General features: G+C 35.5%; 1 protein-coding gene and 1 long non-coding RNA gene across 2 annotated transcripts in view; one reads left to right on the forward strand and one right to left on the reverse strand.

Moving 5' to 3' along the window:
• LOC138712353 (xaa-Pro aminopeptidase ApepP-like) overlaps nucleotides 1-18,784 on the reverse strand; it is a 61,931-nt gene that overhangs the window by 37,963 nt on the left and 5,184 nt on the right. Inside the window, exon 2 of the mRNA XM_069844017.1 lies at nucleotides 2,954-3,038. Coding sequence (XP_069700118.1) covers nucleotides 2,954-2,978 — 25 coding nt within the window. The 5' untranslated portion in view covers nucleotides 2,979-3,038. The remainder of the gene's footprint in view (nucleotides 1-2,953; nucleotides 3,039-18,784) is intronic.
• LOC138711604 (uncharacterized) lies at nucleotides 3,565-14,413 on the forward strand. Its single transcript, XR_011335408.1, has 3 exons — nucleotides 3,565-3,836; nucleotides 3,989-4,091; nucleotides 13,708-14,413. It is a non-coding gene; the product is annotated as an uncharacterized lncRNA (long non-coding RNA).

An 18,784-nucleotide genomic window follows, 5' to 3' on the forward strand; every position in this document is an offset into this window, starting at 1 on the left:
ATTTTGTAACGCTATTGACAAGTTGAGCTGCCTGTATACAGGACGACCTACGAGCTTGAGAGAAGCGAGTATCCCCACCATGCCACCTTGCGCGCGCAGAGAATTATAGCAGTAACTCTCAGCAGGGGATGTTCTTTTGTACCGACAGGGCAACCAGACCAGAACTCATCCCACTTCGTCAGGCAGAGCGTACGTTATAAAACGAAAGCCGTTCTGGGGATGGTGTGCACATTTAACCAGCAGGCATTTAAAATATTTAAATGGTAATAAATTAAAATTAGTCTTGAACTATATACGTCAACTGAAAAAATGAGATTAACACGCATTTAAATTGTGATAAATTAAAATTATTGTTGCATTATATAAAACAACTTAAAATAAAAAATGAAATTACCGAATTTACAGGGTGTCCAGCGCACACCTTGATCACCCGCAATATACGCCCCTGAAGTTCTGTCTAAAATGCACACATTATAATGGAGTAATTTTCTCGTGCAAACGTAATCAGAGTTTTTACACAACAAATATATGCCACCTGTAAGGACTGTACAAAGTTTCGTAAGAGTCCGTTAGAATGCAGGAAGTTATTAATTTTGTTCAGCTACTACGAGTAAATTTGCGTTCTGATCCAAGGTGCGTTTGTTAAGATTACAAAAAAAAAAATGTCCAATATATTTTTAACCTATGTTCGATGTAATGTGAATAATATTGCAGGCCTAAAAGACTCACACAGTGATTAAAAACTTCCTTAGCCCGTGATTATTTTCTGCCGTTAAGCCAAACATGGAACAGTTGCCGCCGCGTTACCGTAAGCCCCACCACTGAAAAAAATAATTATTGATAAATGCGCAAGAACGCACAAACTTTAAAACAAGGATTCAACTCTGTAAATGATGTTGTATTAAATGGTAGAAGAATTGTTGTAACCGGCCTATATTTGAGAATTTTAAACAAATATTTTTTTCAACTTTAATATTTAAATCCTGGTGTAAGAAGAAAAATACTTTACAAACTTGACATTGAAGTTACATTGGTAAGAACGTACCTTTCTGAACAGATTCCATATCTCACAGTACAATAAATCACTAATAAATAATTGGCTCTTTTTCACGCAAATAGTAAGCCTCTCTTTCTAGTTCTACGACTGAACAGGAGCGAGAACTCATTGTTTGTACTGTTCTAAAAATATCTTGCCGCTGATAAAACAGTAAAAGTTATTCCTCACAACATTCTCCAAATATTAAAGAACATGAATTCATATTCATCTATTTCTGTGTCCAACGCTTAACAAGTTGAAATTTGATTTTCGTCCACCTAGATTAGGAAAACTGCACACTGTGCGCCACCTCGCATCTCACACGTCACATGCGTCAGCTCAGAAAAACCAAGGCTTAAGGCATATGACGCTTTAGACACGTGTCTATAACGCGAGACAAAATTTAAACTGCTGAAATTAATTACCTACAATCAAATATCATAACATCAGCACAAATCAACAAATAGAGATAACAGAAGAAGAAATAACAATCAATATTCCAAAGTTTGAGTCAAATATTATGAATAAATGTAGGAATAATTTAATACAGGTCTACACTAATGTGTCACAGATTTTATAAGAATATAAGTCCAGTCTAGACTTAGAATCAACAATGCATCATTTATATATGAATTGTTTAAAATAGAAATTAATTGTCAAATATCTTTCGGTTAAACAAAGATATTAATTATTGTACTCTATGACGAAGTCACATTTTCCTCGATAATTTTTTGTAGTGTAATATAAACAGGTGGTTCTTCACCTGGTGCATGAGAAAGACTTTTTTGTAAAGTTGCGGGTGTTGGTTCAGAGACTTTTAAAACATGATTAATTAGAAGAAAATTAAAAAAATGGAATGAAAAGTAACAAGAATTTGTTTGTATCTTGTGATGAACCATCATTACATCACAGCCATTAAAGTTTCTAGCCAGAGCATTATCTTTTACCAAACAGATTTTAAGGGCTCGATGCAACCTAGTTTAAATCAGTAGGTCTACATAACATTTTAGATAGAACAATTAAACATCCGTTTTTGGTACAATGATAATTCGTTTAATACGTATATTTTTTAATAAATCACTCAAAACCAATGTAAATATAGAGTTGACTGTGTGCGAAGATAATTTTTTGTGTTGGCCCCGTTATGCATCACTGTTTACATAAATAAAAACAAATGAAAAGTAACATTACACAAACATTATTTTAAGAAATATAAGAAACGAATGTATACCGGTAAGTAATAAAAAATGTAGCCTATACCTTACGGAATAATTATTAATGCCGTACTTAACACGTGCTGCATGTGTATTAAAGTTACTCCATCTCCTACTTTCATTTTGATCAACGCAATGCAAATCAGAACCAGTTCCGTGTGTGGCGTGGTAGAATATTGAAGTTTCACTAATGGTCACAGCCTAATTTTCTCTTTAGTCACAAGAGCGTACGTAAGATAGGCTAAAACATACCTGCATAAAGCAAAACTTTTTTTTTTTTTTTTTTTTTTTTTTTTTTTTTTTTTTTTTTTTTTTTTTTTTCAGTGTGGAAGCACATTTTGAAAATGAATGGAAGGATGTTAACGGGAAATGTGGAGAACCACTTTTCTAAATATAAATCGATGGCTCAGAACCAGACTGTTCCAAGTCCATTTTACTATTTTTTTTTTTTTTTTTTCAGGAGAGCTGTTTTAAGCTTCTAACATTCAAAGCTTCGTGAAACAATTTGGAATAGCTTCATAGCAACCTTATGAAGAGGGATATTACAATTTTGTTCGATTTATACTTGCTGACAAGGACATGGAACACAATGAAACACAGATTTATTTCTTATAAAAATTTGGACTTAGTCTGGTTCTCAGCCATCGAAATGTGTAAACTAGCGTTCACCGGTTTTGTACGCAACAATGTTGTTGTTACTTACCCAGCACACAGATGACTCTCAGCATTGTGGCGAGGCACCGTGATGACTAATGAGGTATTTGCAGATAATGTAGTCCTTAATATACCTGAGAGAGAAACCACATCGTTTACTCTAATCTGACTTCTAAACGGATCCCCTATCGCGCTTGTATAAATGTTGTAATACCGTTAAACATATAGAGCGAAGGTCAGCAACCTTCCAGACTTATGTACAACAACATTTAGGCTACGCCAGTTTTGATTCAATAATACTGAATAAACAAACCACAAATAGCGTATTGTTTTCGTATTGAATAGAGTTCCTCTATTTACGGTATACAGAGTTAACGTAGGCCGCATTGATTGTATAAATTGCCATATATAATAATATTAAACTAAGTAAATGTCTCAGCAACGAAACGAAGGCACTTATAGTATACGCCAATTAATAATAATAATAATAATAATAATAATAATAAGAAGAAGAAGAAGAAGAAGAAGAAGAAAAGCGCACAATGTGCAACATTTATCGTGTAGGGACAAGACAGTCCGATTCAGTCACTGTTGCAAAATTTTGTCAATGACACAGCTCTGCGTTTGCACGTCATTACGTGTATACGCCAATTAAATATCCCGATCATCTGTGAAAATCAAAGTTGGTCATGTTAATTTTATTATTTTGTTCTGTATCTTTGGTGCAATGATGGAAACTGAAACCACTATGACTGACGTCAGCGTCGATGTTGCTCCTGAAAGTCACGCTCCTCCTAGACGCCGTCCACATTGGGTGGGATTAAAGCAAGTCATAGCGGTTTTATGTCTATTAATCATCTGCGTTGTTTCTTGGATTATAATTATTGTATTATTAGACTGGCTGCCCTCTTTGTTGACGTAACTGAATCTTGGTAATTTACTATATTATACGAAGTTGTTTATCTTCATTGTTGAGTTTTCTTGGGCAGTTTATAAATCTCGTACAATGTCACAAAGTTCTATTTATTACGGAGTATTATTTTTATAGAACCCTTTGACATAACAAATACTCAATGTATTTCAGTGATGAAGAACTTGAGACTGCAGTTCTCCGTAAGAATTTTGTAAACATGATCCGGAAAATTGAAGATACGATCTTAGTATTGGACAAGAAATACGGTATGCAGGTAATTTATCTAAATTGTAATATTTTCACACTTTCAGGAAAATAATTGTAATATAGCCTATAGTTTCTAAAAATGTCTTTCAGGGGTTAATAGGCTTATTTCATGAATTCGTGAATGCGTAGAAATAGCAAAGGCCTGCTTACAGTAATTCTGATGGATTCAGAATTTCGCTATAATTATTATTCATTAAACTCAGTAATTCTCCAGCTATGTAAAACTAACAGAATAAAAATATTTATAATAAATGGACCATACCTTCACGTAAAAATGTTACACGTCATCATATTAAAAGCAGAGTTTTACCCCAAGTAAAAGTAATAGTGTCATTTTCTCTATACCGGTTACCCTTTTCATTTTAACTAAAATCGAGAGAAGGAATATTAGCGTAAGGCAGCACTCGTTTTCGTGCTATCTCTACTCACGTTTCACCTCTACTTTTGCTCTTACGCTCCAGTGATATTGAGTGATGAGAAATTTATAAGGATTAATTGAATTTGTGGACTGTAATCCAAACTGTCAGAAATTTTATCTTACTTTGAAAGAAATGCGTCATGATGTACATAAAGAACAGCATCGCAAACAGACGCAAACAATACTTACCGGTACCTCTCACTGTCTGATAATTTCAAAGCTAGTTACAGTAGGCCTATGCATTTTCTATGCAGTAATTGATTTGGACCTAGAGAACTTCAAACTCATTCTTTTATAAATTAATGTTTTGTGTTGCATATATTTGTAAAATAGAATGGACACTAAGTTAGTAATTAAACAATTATAAAATAGCATTACTTTTTTTTAAAATAATTGTCCAAATAATCCTCTTCCAGTAAATTCTCTTTATTAAGACTTTTATCAATTTAGGCTGGGCTTTCTCCCAATTAGTGAGGTTCTACTGTATACATGCATTTAAAGCTGTTGGCACGGCGGTATTCTATCCAGCAGGCCCGGATTCGATCCCCGGCCCAGTCTTGATGAAAATTGTAATGGATAAAGAAAACGTTGCAGAGGGTTTTATTTGCCACTTTATCTTATGTAAAACGATTAAAAATATGTAGTAGTAGTAGTAGTAGTAGTAGTAGTAGTAGTAGTAGTAGTAGTAGTAGTAGTAGTAGTAGTAGCAGCAGTAGTAGAAGTGTAGTAGAAGAAGCGTAGTAATAGTAGTAGCAGTAGTAGTAGTAATAGTAGTAGTAGTAGTAGCGTAATAGTACAAGAGTAGTAGGAGTAACAGTAGTAGAAGCGTAGTAGTAGTAGTAGAAGTGTAGCAGTAGAACAGTAGTAGTAGTAGTAGTAGTAGTAGTAGTATTAGTAATAGTAGTAGTATTAGTAATAGTAGTAGTAGTAATAATAGTAGTAGTAGTAACAGTAATAGAAGCGTAGCAGTCGTTGTAGTAGTAGTAACAGTAATAGAAGCGTAGTGGTAGCAGTAGTAAAAGCGTAGTAGTAGTAACAGTAATAGAAGCGTAGTAGTATCAGTAGTAAAAGCGTAGTAGTAGTAGTAGTAGTAGTAGTAGTAGTAGTAGTAGTAGTAGTAGTAGTAGTAATAGTAACAGTAATAGAAGTGTAGCAGTCGTTGTAGTAGTAGTAGTAGTAGTAGTAGTAGTAGTAACAGTAATAGAAGCGTAGTGGTAACAGTAGTAAAAGCGTAGTAGTAGTAACAGTAATAGAAGCGTAGCAGTCGTCGTAGTAGTAGTAACAGTAATAGAAGCGTAGTGGTAGCAGTAGTAAAAGCGTAGTAGTAGTAGCAGAAGTAGCGTAGTAGTAGCAGTAGTAGAAGCGTAGTATTAATAGTAGCAACAGTAGCAGTAGTATTTAATTTAACTACGCTTTTAACTGCAGAGGTTAGTCAGCGTCGAAATTCAACGTGAGCGAAAAATAGCCCGACAAATCTTGCCTGGAGCCCTCTATCAGGGACAGAATTATTTCACGTGCCATACATGTCTCTTTGCTTTACATCACTCTCGGCGAAAGTCATGATATTAAATGTATCGTTCTTGGCCGGGTTTGAACTCGTGAACTTCGGATCCAGCAGACAGCATATTATGGTAACTGCAAGACCACTGAGGACTGCTTGTGTAAATTAAAATTTATTTAACATAATTATTTAATCCGCTTTCTTGTAACTTTATTGGTTTTTAAACAATCGGGTTTAAAATTATTGGCAGCCTGATCATTTTGGAAAACTGTGTAGTTTACGTGCATAATTACAGAATGAATCCATTCGCAGATACTCAATATGAAGAAAATCATTTCAATTCGAGGAAAAAAATCGTTGTGCATAGGCAGTTAGGCAGACAGACATGCCAAAACATTTTTTGGCGCTATGATTGTAGGGAAAGAACATGTTCTTTAAAATTTATATTTAATTAAGCATGTGAAGATGATAAGAGCACTGCAAGCAAGGAACATTGTGTTAGTCATAAAATAAGAGTTCACAGAGAAAAGATACAATCGAGTTACATCGATAACGGTGGAAAAGAATAATTACCGGTACTACTGAATACAGATGACTGTCGAAATTAAGTAAGAAGAGAACAATTTTGCTTAAAATGTTTGTTTAGCGGCGAAAAACTACACAGCTTATAAATGTAATAATAATAATAATAATAATAATAATAATAATAATAATAATAATAATAATAATAATAATAATAATAATAATAATATAACAATAAATTCGTAACACTGGAGATTGCGCACCTGGAAGGAAAGGCGCAAGCTCTTGAGATCTTACATTTACGTACCTATCTGTTGAAAAATATTCTTCGGAAGAATAAAATTAACACACACCTAACTTCAACCTCACATTAGAGTGTAGTGACGTTACGGTGCATGAAGTCGGACCGTAAAAAAGTTTCGTAACTCTAATTTAACTTACGTAATGTAATTGGCATTCATTAATTTTTCACATGAGCTGGACGAGAAACTGGAAAATTTTAGTACGTGCATAAGAAAATCTTATATTAACATTGTTTCAGGATAAATGATTCCAGATGATATTTTCAAAACATTTAATCTAAAAATTTCAGCTGATTTCGGGCGGTGGGAGGGTGGATGGGGGGGGGGGGAGGAGACGTGCATATTGAAAAGCTGTCAGAATTTTATTTGTCAATAGCTTGTCTTATATTCATTTCATCCGACGAAAATAATTGAAAACTTACTTAAACCCGTTTATTCTGAAATATTATAATCTGTTATTAGGATTTACAAAACGAATAGGAGTCCACACCTGTAGAGTAACGGTTAGCGCGTCTGGCCGCGAAACCAGGTGGCCCGGGTTCGATTCCCGGTCAGGGAAAGTTACCTGGTTGAGGTTTTCTCTCAACCCAATATGAGCAAATGCTGGGTAACTTTCGGTGCTGGACCCCAGATCATTTCACCGGCATTATCGCCTTCATCTCATTCAGACGCTAAATATCCCAATATGTTGATAAAGTGTCGTAAAATAACCTACTAAAATAAATAAAAAAACGAATAGGCTATATTAAATGAAATTATGACGTGTACCTGTTTTATTTTCTTACCATTAAGCAGTAATTACGCATGTAGCTGTGTTATGATAAGCTTTTATGTAGGCCTATGTCACGCTGTCTACGCTAGCTAGGATCTAAAATAGAACAAACATAAGACAAATGGACTCACCCAATCCTTTCAGAAAGTAATAAAGTTTCATGTTGGACATGACAAACAGCCTAAGAGAGAATTTCTTTTCTAGTGATCTTGTAATCGGAACGAATATTGCTTGATTTACTACGAGGGTTATGGCATAAGTCATGGCAACTATATTTTTTTGTGAGAATTCGAGTGTGGGTGCAAAATGTGAAATATACAGATGAAAGGAAAAAGAATGGACGAAACTTACGAACATTTAACAACACGCCAACATTTTGCTCTTCATGTTTATTACAGTCGTTGCCATAACATTACAGGGTTCCTGTGCTAGAACCATTACAGCACACATACCAGTTCTAAAGGCCCTCAAAGCAGCTACCCACCTCCACAGACCTCAAAGTGGGCTGACAACCGTCAAGCAACTAACTTCGAGTGCACACTAACTCCGTGTGACTTAAATTGTGGTTTTCTGTTAACGAACAGTGACGTGTATTATGCAAATCTGACGGTTGTCAGCCCACTTTGAGGTCTGTGAATATAGAGGGAAAAATTGGATCGGTGTCGGGTAGAGTTCCCGGGTAGCTCAGTTGGTAGAGCGTTGGTACGTTAAACCAAAGGTCCCGAGTTCGATGCCCGGCCCCGGAACAATTTTTTCCTCGAAATTATTCAAATCAACCTGAAATCTTGATTTGCATAATACACGTCACTGTTCGTTAACAGAAAATCACAATTTAAGTCACACGGAGTTAGTGTGCACTCGAAGTTGGTTGCTTGACGGTTGTCAGCCCACTTTGAGGTCTGTGGATATAGAGGGAAAAAATTGGATCGGTGTCGGGTAGAGTTCCCGGGTAGCTCAATTGGTAGAGCGTTGGTACGTTAAGCCAAAGATCCCGGGTTCGATGCCCGGCCCCGGAACAATTTTTCCCTCGAAATTATTAAATCAACTTTACATGGAGTTATACCTGAAATCTTGATTTGCAAGACAAAAAGTGTTGGGGCAGACGACATATTTTTAAAACCCTAAATAATGAAACACTCCATGTAGGACTTTTTAAAATAAAGTTGTCAGGAATGTTATTAGTTTTTTTTTAAACCAGTAGCGAAATGTGCATGTAACTACTGTAAGCACCACCTACACTTTAACTATTGCAAACGGAATATTCGGTCTTCAACATTAAAATTCCAAGTGAACTAATTAGAAAAAGTATCGTACCGCCAACATATAAATAGGATAAATTGTTTGTAATAAGAAAGCACGTATGTACAATTTCGCACTGTATTGTAACACACTGTAAATGTTTAATTGTATATGTAAAAACGTACATAAGCAGCGTATCAGACGTATAAACGTAAAAACTTTTCCAGTTCTTCGTATTTATCTAAACTCGTCTCCAAGTCATTATGGTCCCGCCAGATAATAGTCACTTCAATGTTGTTTCGTCATCTTTCTTAATCCAAGATAAGAAGACGTGATTAATTCTTCACCGCAAAACAACTTCGCATCTAGAATATCGTGATGTATACAAACTCGAAAATAACCATGTCGACATTAGAAATTATATTATTACATTAAATATGTACGAACAAGATAGTCAGCGGAGCCATATTAGGAACACATTCCAGATAAAAGACACGAATACTGTATCCTATTTTCTTGACAATTTAAGTGCTTTATTGCCAAGACTAAAAATGCCCTGGTAGAGTTCTGATTTCATTGTGATCCCACGTAGACTATTTTGAGAGTCTTCATTGTTTAGACTACTTTCTAATGCACTATTCATCATTGGAGCCGAAGTTTTTAATCGGTTATTTAACAACTGAGCAGTTATCTACCATTTACTTTTGTTGTCTTGGTAGTTCAGTTGGCTGAGCGATGATCGCGGACCTTAGTTAAAATTCCGGCGATGGCAGAGTTGAGCAGGAACAGTCATGAATTAAGGTACAAATTGAAGTAATGACTTGCAATTTTTGAATGAGACGATTGAAGCTATCACCGCTAGACTGCAGTATTATCGACGTGTGTATAAGCGAAACAAAAAGCAGCAGTTGCAATATGGCGGTACCTCTGCACGACAATATCACTGGAGACTTGATCCAAACACTGATCCACGCTTTGTCTCAGGCGGATAATAACGCACCAGACTAGCATATCATCCCCGTCATAATGTCCATTGGCCCACCGAGTCAGGTATCGGTATTCTATATTTGTTCCCCTTTCAGAGAATTTCTGCAACCAATAGACAGGAAATGCTCACCATTTCTTTATTAATATTTTTTACTGTCAGACCTTTTGTTCAGAGAAATCGTACAACAGAGCGCTGCTCGACAATGGTACACTAGTGCAGAGGTGCCGCCATATTGCAACTGCTCTTCTGTTTCACATGTGCTCACATCGATCACATTGACACCTGGATAATACTGCCATCTAGTGCTGATAGCTTCAGGCTCCTCATTAAAAATTAAGTCGCTAATTCGATTTGTAACTTACTGATTCGTCTGTAATTTGTGGTGGACAAAGTCAAGTTTGTGAGGGTTTGCTCGAGGTAGTTCTGTTTTTTCCCTTTTATTATCATCTCCGTTTCGGAAAACAGGGTGCCACTTTTGTTTATGCGGCACCGAATCGGCTATCTGTCATCGTCGTATCCTTTGCGATTTTTGTCCAATATTGGTATATGGCAGTGTAATGAATTCTATACGAATCCGAGATCTGCAGAGCGGAACCGAAGTCCCCCAGGATCTCATCTCTGATGGGGACATGGAGATTCAGATACATCTATGAAGTATTCAGAGCACCACTAGAATTGTGGCGTTCGGCTGCAGAGAAAGGCGTACTGTGGTGGATGAAGCCGGCTTAGCCCCACAACACAATCGGCACGCAACTCATTCAAAATCGGGTGAACAAAAGGCCTAGTTTGACTAAAATGCTTAGGGTTCCTCCCTGTCCTACCTGATAACTACCAACATTCGTTTTACAGTCAAAGAAAAGATCGCAAAATGATCTAACCAGGTAATCAGCCCAAGCGCAACTTCAGAGTACGAGACCCTCTCGCCAACTCTCAGACTATGTCGATGACAAAGCCAAAGTTCGTGGGTTTAAACTCGGAAGAGAGCGATGGATTTTAATAATCAATCGAAAACCTCATGATTTCCTTCCCGAAAGAAGTAACTAAAGGTCCTCTATTATAGATTTTAAGGAAACAACGAACGCAAAATTGTCAGCTATTACTTGTTCCCTCCTTTGCAGATGTCTGCGAACAATGTCTCGTTAGAGAAAAAAAAAAAACAATAGCTTGCACTACATTAAGCACGAATGAGTAATTCCTTCACTGGTTCACAACATTCTGAGGTGAACTGCACGCATGCAATGCCTTTCAAACTTCCTTGAGGTTCGTCACGTATAACAAGCGCTCTCTGGGACTCGTTTCTGTACGTCCCGTGGTAGTTAGTAGAGGGCTGGTTATGGACTAGAAGGTTTCGAGTTCAATCCCGGGTGGTGACGGGATTTTTATCGTTACCAAAAACTTACAGAACAACACCGCGGTCCACTAAGCCTCCCGTCAAATTAAGTACCAGGTGTTTCCCGGGGGTTAAAGAGCATACCATCTGGATTCTTGTGCAGAGGCATGGAAACATGAAGCCTTTATCTTCATACTCCTCGAAGTGCCTTCATGACGTGTAAAGCAGATGTATATATTATTTTTCGTCCAAAATTATGTTTGCCATAGAAATTTACATTATTATTATTATTATTATTATTATTATTATTATTATTATACCACCTGACATAATTAGGAACATTAAATCCAGACGTTTGAGATGGGCAGGGCATGTAGCACGTATGGGTGAATCCAGAAATGCATATAGAGTGTTAGTTGGGAGGCCAGAGGGAAAAAGACTTTTGTGGAGGCCGAGACATAGATGGGAAGATAATATTAAAATGGATTTGAGAGAGGTGAGATATGATGATAGAGAATGGATTAATCTTGCTCAGGATAGGAACCAATGGGGGGGCTTATGTGAGGGCGGCAATGAACCTCCGGGTTCCTTAAAAGCCAGTAAGTAAGTATTATTATTATTATTATTATTATTATATTATTATTATTTAGTTGACGTTAGCGAACATAGCATGATTTTTTATAGCTATCTTATATTTAAACAGTTTATTTTTTGGTGTTCTCAATTTTGGTTTAATAGGTAGGCCTACTATATTTTAGTAAAAGTAACATATTATTTTATAAAGTGTTGCATACGGCATAAGAATACAACAATACAAGTGATCCAATACATTGTTTTCTTAAAAAATTATTGATACTGTTAGTATACAGTATACACCTGGCTTTCAATAAGCAACGATGCAATAAATTAAAGAGCGTCAGAAATACCGACAAAAATATTTCATCTGATATCATGCGACTTAACCAAGATCATATGGATTTATATACAGATAATGTCTATCAGTTAATCAGGGACACACAGATAAAATAGAGCGAACGAGTAGGTGTTAATTAAATCTGACAAGTGCATGTTCATTTATTAATCCTTTTTAAATAGAAAAATGTAAAAAAGTCTGATTAAATATCAAATATGTCCTGCGTCTAATATGTGAACATTAATTAGTTCGTATATGAAAAGGTTTCTTCAGTTCAACTCAGAGTTCCTCAAAATTCTGCCATGTAAATGATATGCTTTCTTTCACGATAGGCGATATTACTCTATAATATGACAACAGCCTATCTTTATTCACTGTCACTGTACAGCTTAGAAGGGTGAATGCAGGAACTAATAAATTATATCAGAGTATACAAGATGATTCAAAACTTATGTTACAGAAGAATACAATAGATACTTACTTACTTACTGGCTTTTAAGGAACCCGGAGGTTCACTGCCGCCCTCACATAAGCCCGCCATTGGTCCCTATCCTGAGCAAGATTAATCCAGTCTCTATCATCATATCCCACCTCCCTCAAATCCATTTTAATATTATCTTCCCACCTACGTCTCGGCCTTCCCAAAGGTCTTTTTCCCTCCGGCCTCCCAACTAACACTCTATATGAATTTCTGGATTCGCCCATACGTGCTACATGTCCTGCCCATCTCAAACGTCTGGATTTTATGTTCCTAATTATGTCAAGGTGAAGAATACAATGCGTGCAGCTCTGCATTGTGTAACTTTCTCCATTCTCCTGTAACTTCATCCCTCTTAGCCCCAAATATTTTCCTAAGAACCTTATTCTCAAACACCCTTAATCTCTGTTCCTCTCTCAAAGCAAGAGTCCAAGTTTCACAACCATACAGAACAACCGGTAATATAACTGTTTTATAAATTCTAACTTTCAGATTTTTTGACAGAAGACTAGATGACAAAAGCTTCTCAACCGAACAATAACACGCATTTCCCATATTTATTCTGCGTTTAATTTCCTCCCAAGTGTCATTTATATTTGTTACTGTTGCTCCAAGATATTTGAATTTTTCCACCTCTTCGAAAGATAAATCTCCAATGAATGCAATAGATAGGGGGTACTAAAACAAACATTTTTCATTAAGCAATGGGTTTTCTATCTCGTTTCGGTAAGGCACTACACTTTTCATTGTTGTGGCTGGTAGGCAATCATTCATTCAAAGACCAGTGGCTTGACTCTTTGATGACTAAGCTTTCAATGAAAAACAATAGACAATGAGACAATGACGCTTCACAACTTGTACATTACAGAGGAGCTTAGAACTGACACCTCCTTTCTTATAAACACTGGCATCGTCGAAGCACTGACTGCCACACTTAATCAAATATGTCAGGTGTAGTATGTATGGTTTTACAGGTGGCAACAATCCGTGGAAGAATATATCATCGACATGGTCTACAAGAGTGGCATACACTAAGGTCTTCAGATGTACAATGTACACCAAAACTAATTCCCAACAGTTTTATGACATGATAGCTAATTATTGCAATAATGTTCAAATTTTTGCAGTGAAGAGAATTATCTTGGTGCGTATTTTTTCAGATCAGACAAGGGCGACCTCAAAACCAAGAAAAACTTGGAAAACAGCTCATCGTACACCAGACCTGACTGCAAATATTGAACCCAAACAGAAACTCATCGGCATTACAATATCTTAGCTTCAAAGATTTTGAGTTAACATGCAAATCTACAGGTATACCCACTACAACTAAGTTAGCCATAAATTTGGGGCAACTTTGAATCATGTCTCCTAGCTATGAGGTTTTTACCGAAAAATATGTCAAAAATAAAAGATTTATAAACTTCTACCTAAATGCTTCTATAGTTTCATGTTATACAAATTAACATTCAACTACTGTAGTAATTCCTGATGTAAATATTTTTTAAAATCAAAGTTAAATACAAAGGAAAATCGAAATTTAATTTCTATTATAGCTACCTATATATTTAGAGTTTCATTCATGAAGCCATCTGTGCCATGTTAGAAAGGTACAACAAACATTTTAAATTTCTACTGTCGCACAAAACTGATGACTGCTTAATGCATTTTTTTATAAATTAAAAACAGACGAGATAACATAGCGACAATTAAGACAAAGAAATTATACTAATTCCATAACCTCTTAAAAATTAAATATTAAATTCAATATTCTGATAGAGTGCAGACAACCCTTGATAACAAGATTCAAGTTCCGACCAAGAAAGTGGCACAAAATGACGTATTTATGAATGAAATTCAATCATACTAGTAGCTTGTGCAGAAAATGCTGCAAACGCAGTTCATTAGATGTTCAAATAAACATTTTTCAGATTTATTTTCAATGCAGAATACCAGACATCCTGAAAGTTATTTGCTTCCATAATAATGAAACATACTCCCTCTGAATGTTTTTTATGCCGAATACTTTTTATTGAACCTATACACCTTCAGTTTTTCAGTTTGAACGCGAAAATGCAAGTAACAATGTCAGGATGATCAGTCGGTTTTTCATGTGAGAGTAAAGCAATAGCTATTTCAGGTCATTGTGGATTGTAGGTGAAAGTTAAAAAAAATGTCAGGTTTGCTATGTTTTCGAACAATAGACATAGCAGCTTGGTATAGCTGCTGCATGTTTTGTAAACTACCTTGAAATGTAGAGGATAAAATCATTTTATCCTGCTAAGAGATCTTGCTGAAATGATCGGGAGACTACAAAATCTTGTAGGCCTCTTATTTTATCAGTAAGTAATATCTTTTGGTCTTTCCTTAGGAACTGTAATTTTTGCGCTCTCTTGAGCCAATACTGAAGAGAATGACGCATATAAATATCTACACCATACCGCCATTAAATATATGTAAAAGGCCCAACCCCATTTGATTAATAACTATAAAAATATTGTTAGATTTTTAATAATGTAAGTTTTATAGTTTTCACTAACATATACTATATAGCCGCCACTCAGTAAATTATAGAAATCAAGATATAATTTAAGATATTCTCTACATCTACTTACATAACCCCAAAACATTTCACTTTCATATCATCAATATAGCATTAATATGTATATTTAATGAAAAATAATCACATCATGGCATTAACTATAATAATATTTTACTTCTAATGGTAAAAATATCATCAAACCACCTCAAGTTTTGTAATTTTTAATATCCAATACACAGCTGTACTTAGAAAATTAAACACCACAGAATCGGATCTGTAAATTATTTTTAGCAAGTCTTGAAGTTTTTAATGACCAATTTAATTTGAGCTCTAACTATGTCAGCATTCTTGCAGATCATGGCCTTCGTGCAATATTGTTTACTGTAGTGTGTGTTTTGTTTTATTCTGAAATGCAATAAAATTAGTTAGTGACGACATATGAATTTTAGAAAATAGGAAAATTATGTTGAAAAATTGACATTTCATTGAAAACTACTATTTTCCTGAAAAACTTTGGGTTCTAAGCTTCAAAATGAGGGGTCATTTATTAAAATCCGTTCGGCCGTTTTCCCGTAATTTCCATTACCAGTTCAAATTATATATATATATAGATATGTATAATTTTACATTCAAAAATATTTACATTTAAAGCACATATTATTGAAACTCGTCTTAAAGAAAATAATTATGCAAATACCTTTAAAAAAAAGTCAATGTCAAGTAAAAAAAAAAAAAAGGATAGACAAAATTTGTTAATAAAAGTTTAATCGTAAGCAACATTCTATGGATAAAAGATAAAGAACTTAAGAAAACATTTCATTTACACATTACTGCATGATTTCATGATAAAAATGTTATTGAAACTATATTATGGAATTAAATAACTTTCTCAAGCGACAGTCAACATATTAGGATATATGAGTAAACTGGAAACAGTACATGCCAATGGTAAAAACTTTCATAAGTAAATTAACTGATGGAATATGGTAAAATACTGTACATATCCAAAAGAACTGCTCATACCTATATTATTTATTCTTCACATTTCAGTCATCTTAAAAGCTGTCACCAAACTTGTTGTGATATTCATTTGAATGAACACACAGCCAACTTTTCTCCCAGCCTTCTAGAGTGTATAAGACTCGCATATGTTTTTTTTTTTTTATCCAGTGCTACCAGGTTGCCTTTTCGACATTTCTGGTCTTCTCACCTGGCTGTGGCGTAATTGTAACCCACTTCTGAGGTTGGGGCATCTGGAAGGCGGAGTTACATTACCCCGATGATGTGATAGGATGATTATGATAATGTAGTGCCAGGAGAGGTCTTAAATCTAAACTTAACCTAAATTCCAGACCATGGACGAACACAAGAATAATCCCCTTTAAGGAAAAATTCCTGTGCTCTTACCAGGAATCGAACCCGGGGCCTCATGAACTATAGCCAGAACCTCTGACCACTAGACCGTGAGGCTGGTCAAGTTTGAATATCATCGTAATTATATGAATTATATTGAAGACACTATTAGTGACTTCAACAGCCACATCCCATGCAATTACTGGGATTCGTGAATCCCCTGCTGTCAGACTCGCATATGTAAATGCTGACCAACGACCATCACAGATCAGTGGCACCAAGAAGCAGAACAATATGCTTAATTTCGGTACAGTACCCACGACCATAATTTTTTTTTTCTTTTTTTTTTTAGTAGGTTATTTTACGACGCTTTATCAACATCTTAGGTTATTTAGCGTCTGAATGAGAAGAAGGTGATAATGCCGGTGAAATGAGTCTGGGGTCCAACACCGAAAGTTACCCAACATTTGTTCATATTGGGTTGAGGGAAAACCCCGGAAAAAACCTTGGGGTAACTTGCCCCGACCGGGAATCGAACCCAGGCCACCTGGTTTCGCGGCTAGACACGCTAACCGTTACTCCACAGGTATGGACACGACCATTCTATCTTTTCAATTCATTACATCTCGTTATTTTCGTTACTAGTAGACATCCTAGTTACCTTATTGATTAGTACTATAGTCATTTTCGTTATTCAGCTCAGAAGACTGGGTCTGAAGAAATCCACCCTAAAGGATAGGCATTAAGATATACTGGGAAAGGAACACTGGGCCAAAGACCACTTCTATTACACTCATGAATGATGAAAGCATTTATTTCCATCAATACTTGAAATAAGTTTCTGTAGCATCACAGTAAGAAGTATGTTTCGTAAAACCAAAGATGAATAACTAAACCCTGCTCCTGTAAATAGAGTACGTACAGAATTCACTTTTCTGAAAATTTACTTAAGAGCTCACACTACTGATATGGAAAACTATGCTTGTACAGTAACTGAAAGGTTATTTTTTGTATAGAAACTAATTTGCATAAGATTCCATTCTTGGGTCTAACAGTGTAGAATGTATTGTAACAGTCTCTCTTAATTGCCATATGTTTCGGAGCCTTTCCTGAATTGCATACAAAACACACTCATTTTGAAGGCAAATATATTTTCCACTGAGTGTACATACAGAAGAGCTGTATTCAATCATGCAAAACAGCATTGTAACCAGATGTACATAAACTTAACGATTTTGTAAGCCAGATAAAGGTGAGACTGGATGGATCGTTCCAAATCCTTGAAGAATTTCTTGGGTATTACCGGAAATCGAACCTGGGACTTCTTGGTTCACACTTAGGCAAGCTAACCACTACACTAAGCAGATGGTTTGTATATTTTACAGTTCTCGTTATAACAATACTACTTGCACCAAACTAATCACAGCATGCAAGTAGTCCTTACAAATCGTGCTGAAAGTAATAAAATACAGATTTCCAGTAGTCATTGACAACAGTGATAATGTTATAATCAGGGCGCGGATTTTGATGACCTAACAATCCTATAAAACGACCCAAAAATGTTAGAAAATGTCATAAAATGCTGAAAAAAAAATCTAAAAATAAACAACAATAGTAAGAATCCTACCTTAAATTAATACTCTCCAGAAAAATGTTTAACTACAATAAAAGAGAAGCATAAGTGTATCACTCACCAAACTTCCTCCATATCTATCACAGTGTATCTCAACAGCAGAGACTAAAATGGACGTTGGTGACTTCAAAGGAGCTGCAGTTCAGTTCTTTTGTTTGGAAGGCAGAGCATACAACTTAGCCGAGAGCTTCATCTCTTATTCTATTTCTCGTCTTCCTTTTGACATCACTTACCTACTTTCGAGAAAATCTTTTCAGATTTCGCATTTCAATGTGGTAGTGTCAGTAGTAATTTTGTAAGTTTTCCTACATTGAGAAATTTTAGTTCGTCACTAAATTTTTTAGCTTAGATGGCTAAAAAAAATCACCTTAAAATTTAAAAAAAAATTAATAAAAATGCTCTCAAAATTTAAAGGATGACTTGAAAGATTAAAACACCGAAAAATGACGTCAAAACTGTACACTGCTGTAGCCAGCAGTTCGTATCCATGATTTATATATTTACGGGCACTGCAAAGGACGTAAAAAAAAAAGATGACGTGTCATCAAAATCCGTGCCCTGCTAATAATGATGGTTGTGATGATGATGATGATGATGATGATCCGATGATCATGATGATAATGATGGTAGTGATAATGAAAATAACGATAATAAAAAAAGATGGTGAAAAAGAAAAAAATAAGAAAGATGATGAAAAAGAGATAGAGACAGA

This window comes from Periplaneta americana, chromosome 13 (assembly GCF_040183065.1).
Source record: "Periplaneta americana isolate PAMFEO1 chromosome 13, P.americana_PAMFEO1_priV1, whole genome shotgun sequence".
In the NCBI taxonomy this organism is placed as follows: Eukaryota; Metazoa; Arthropoda; class Insecta; order Blattodea; family Blattidae; genus Periplaneta; species Periplaneta americana.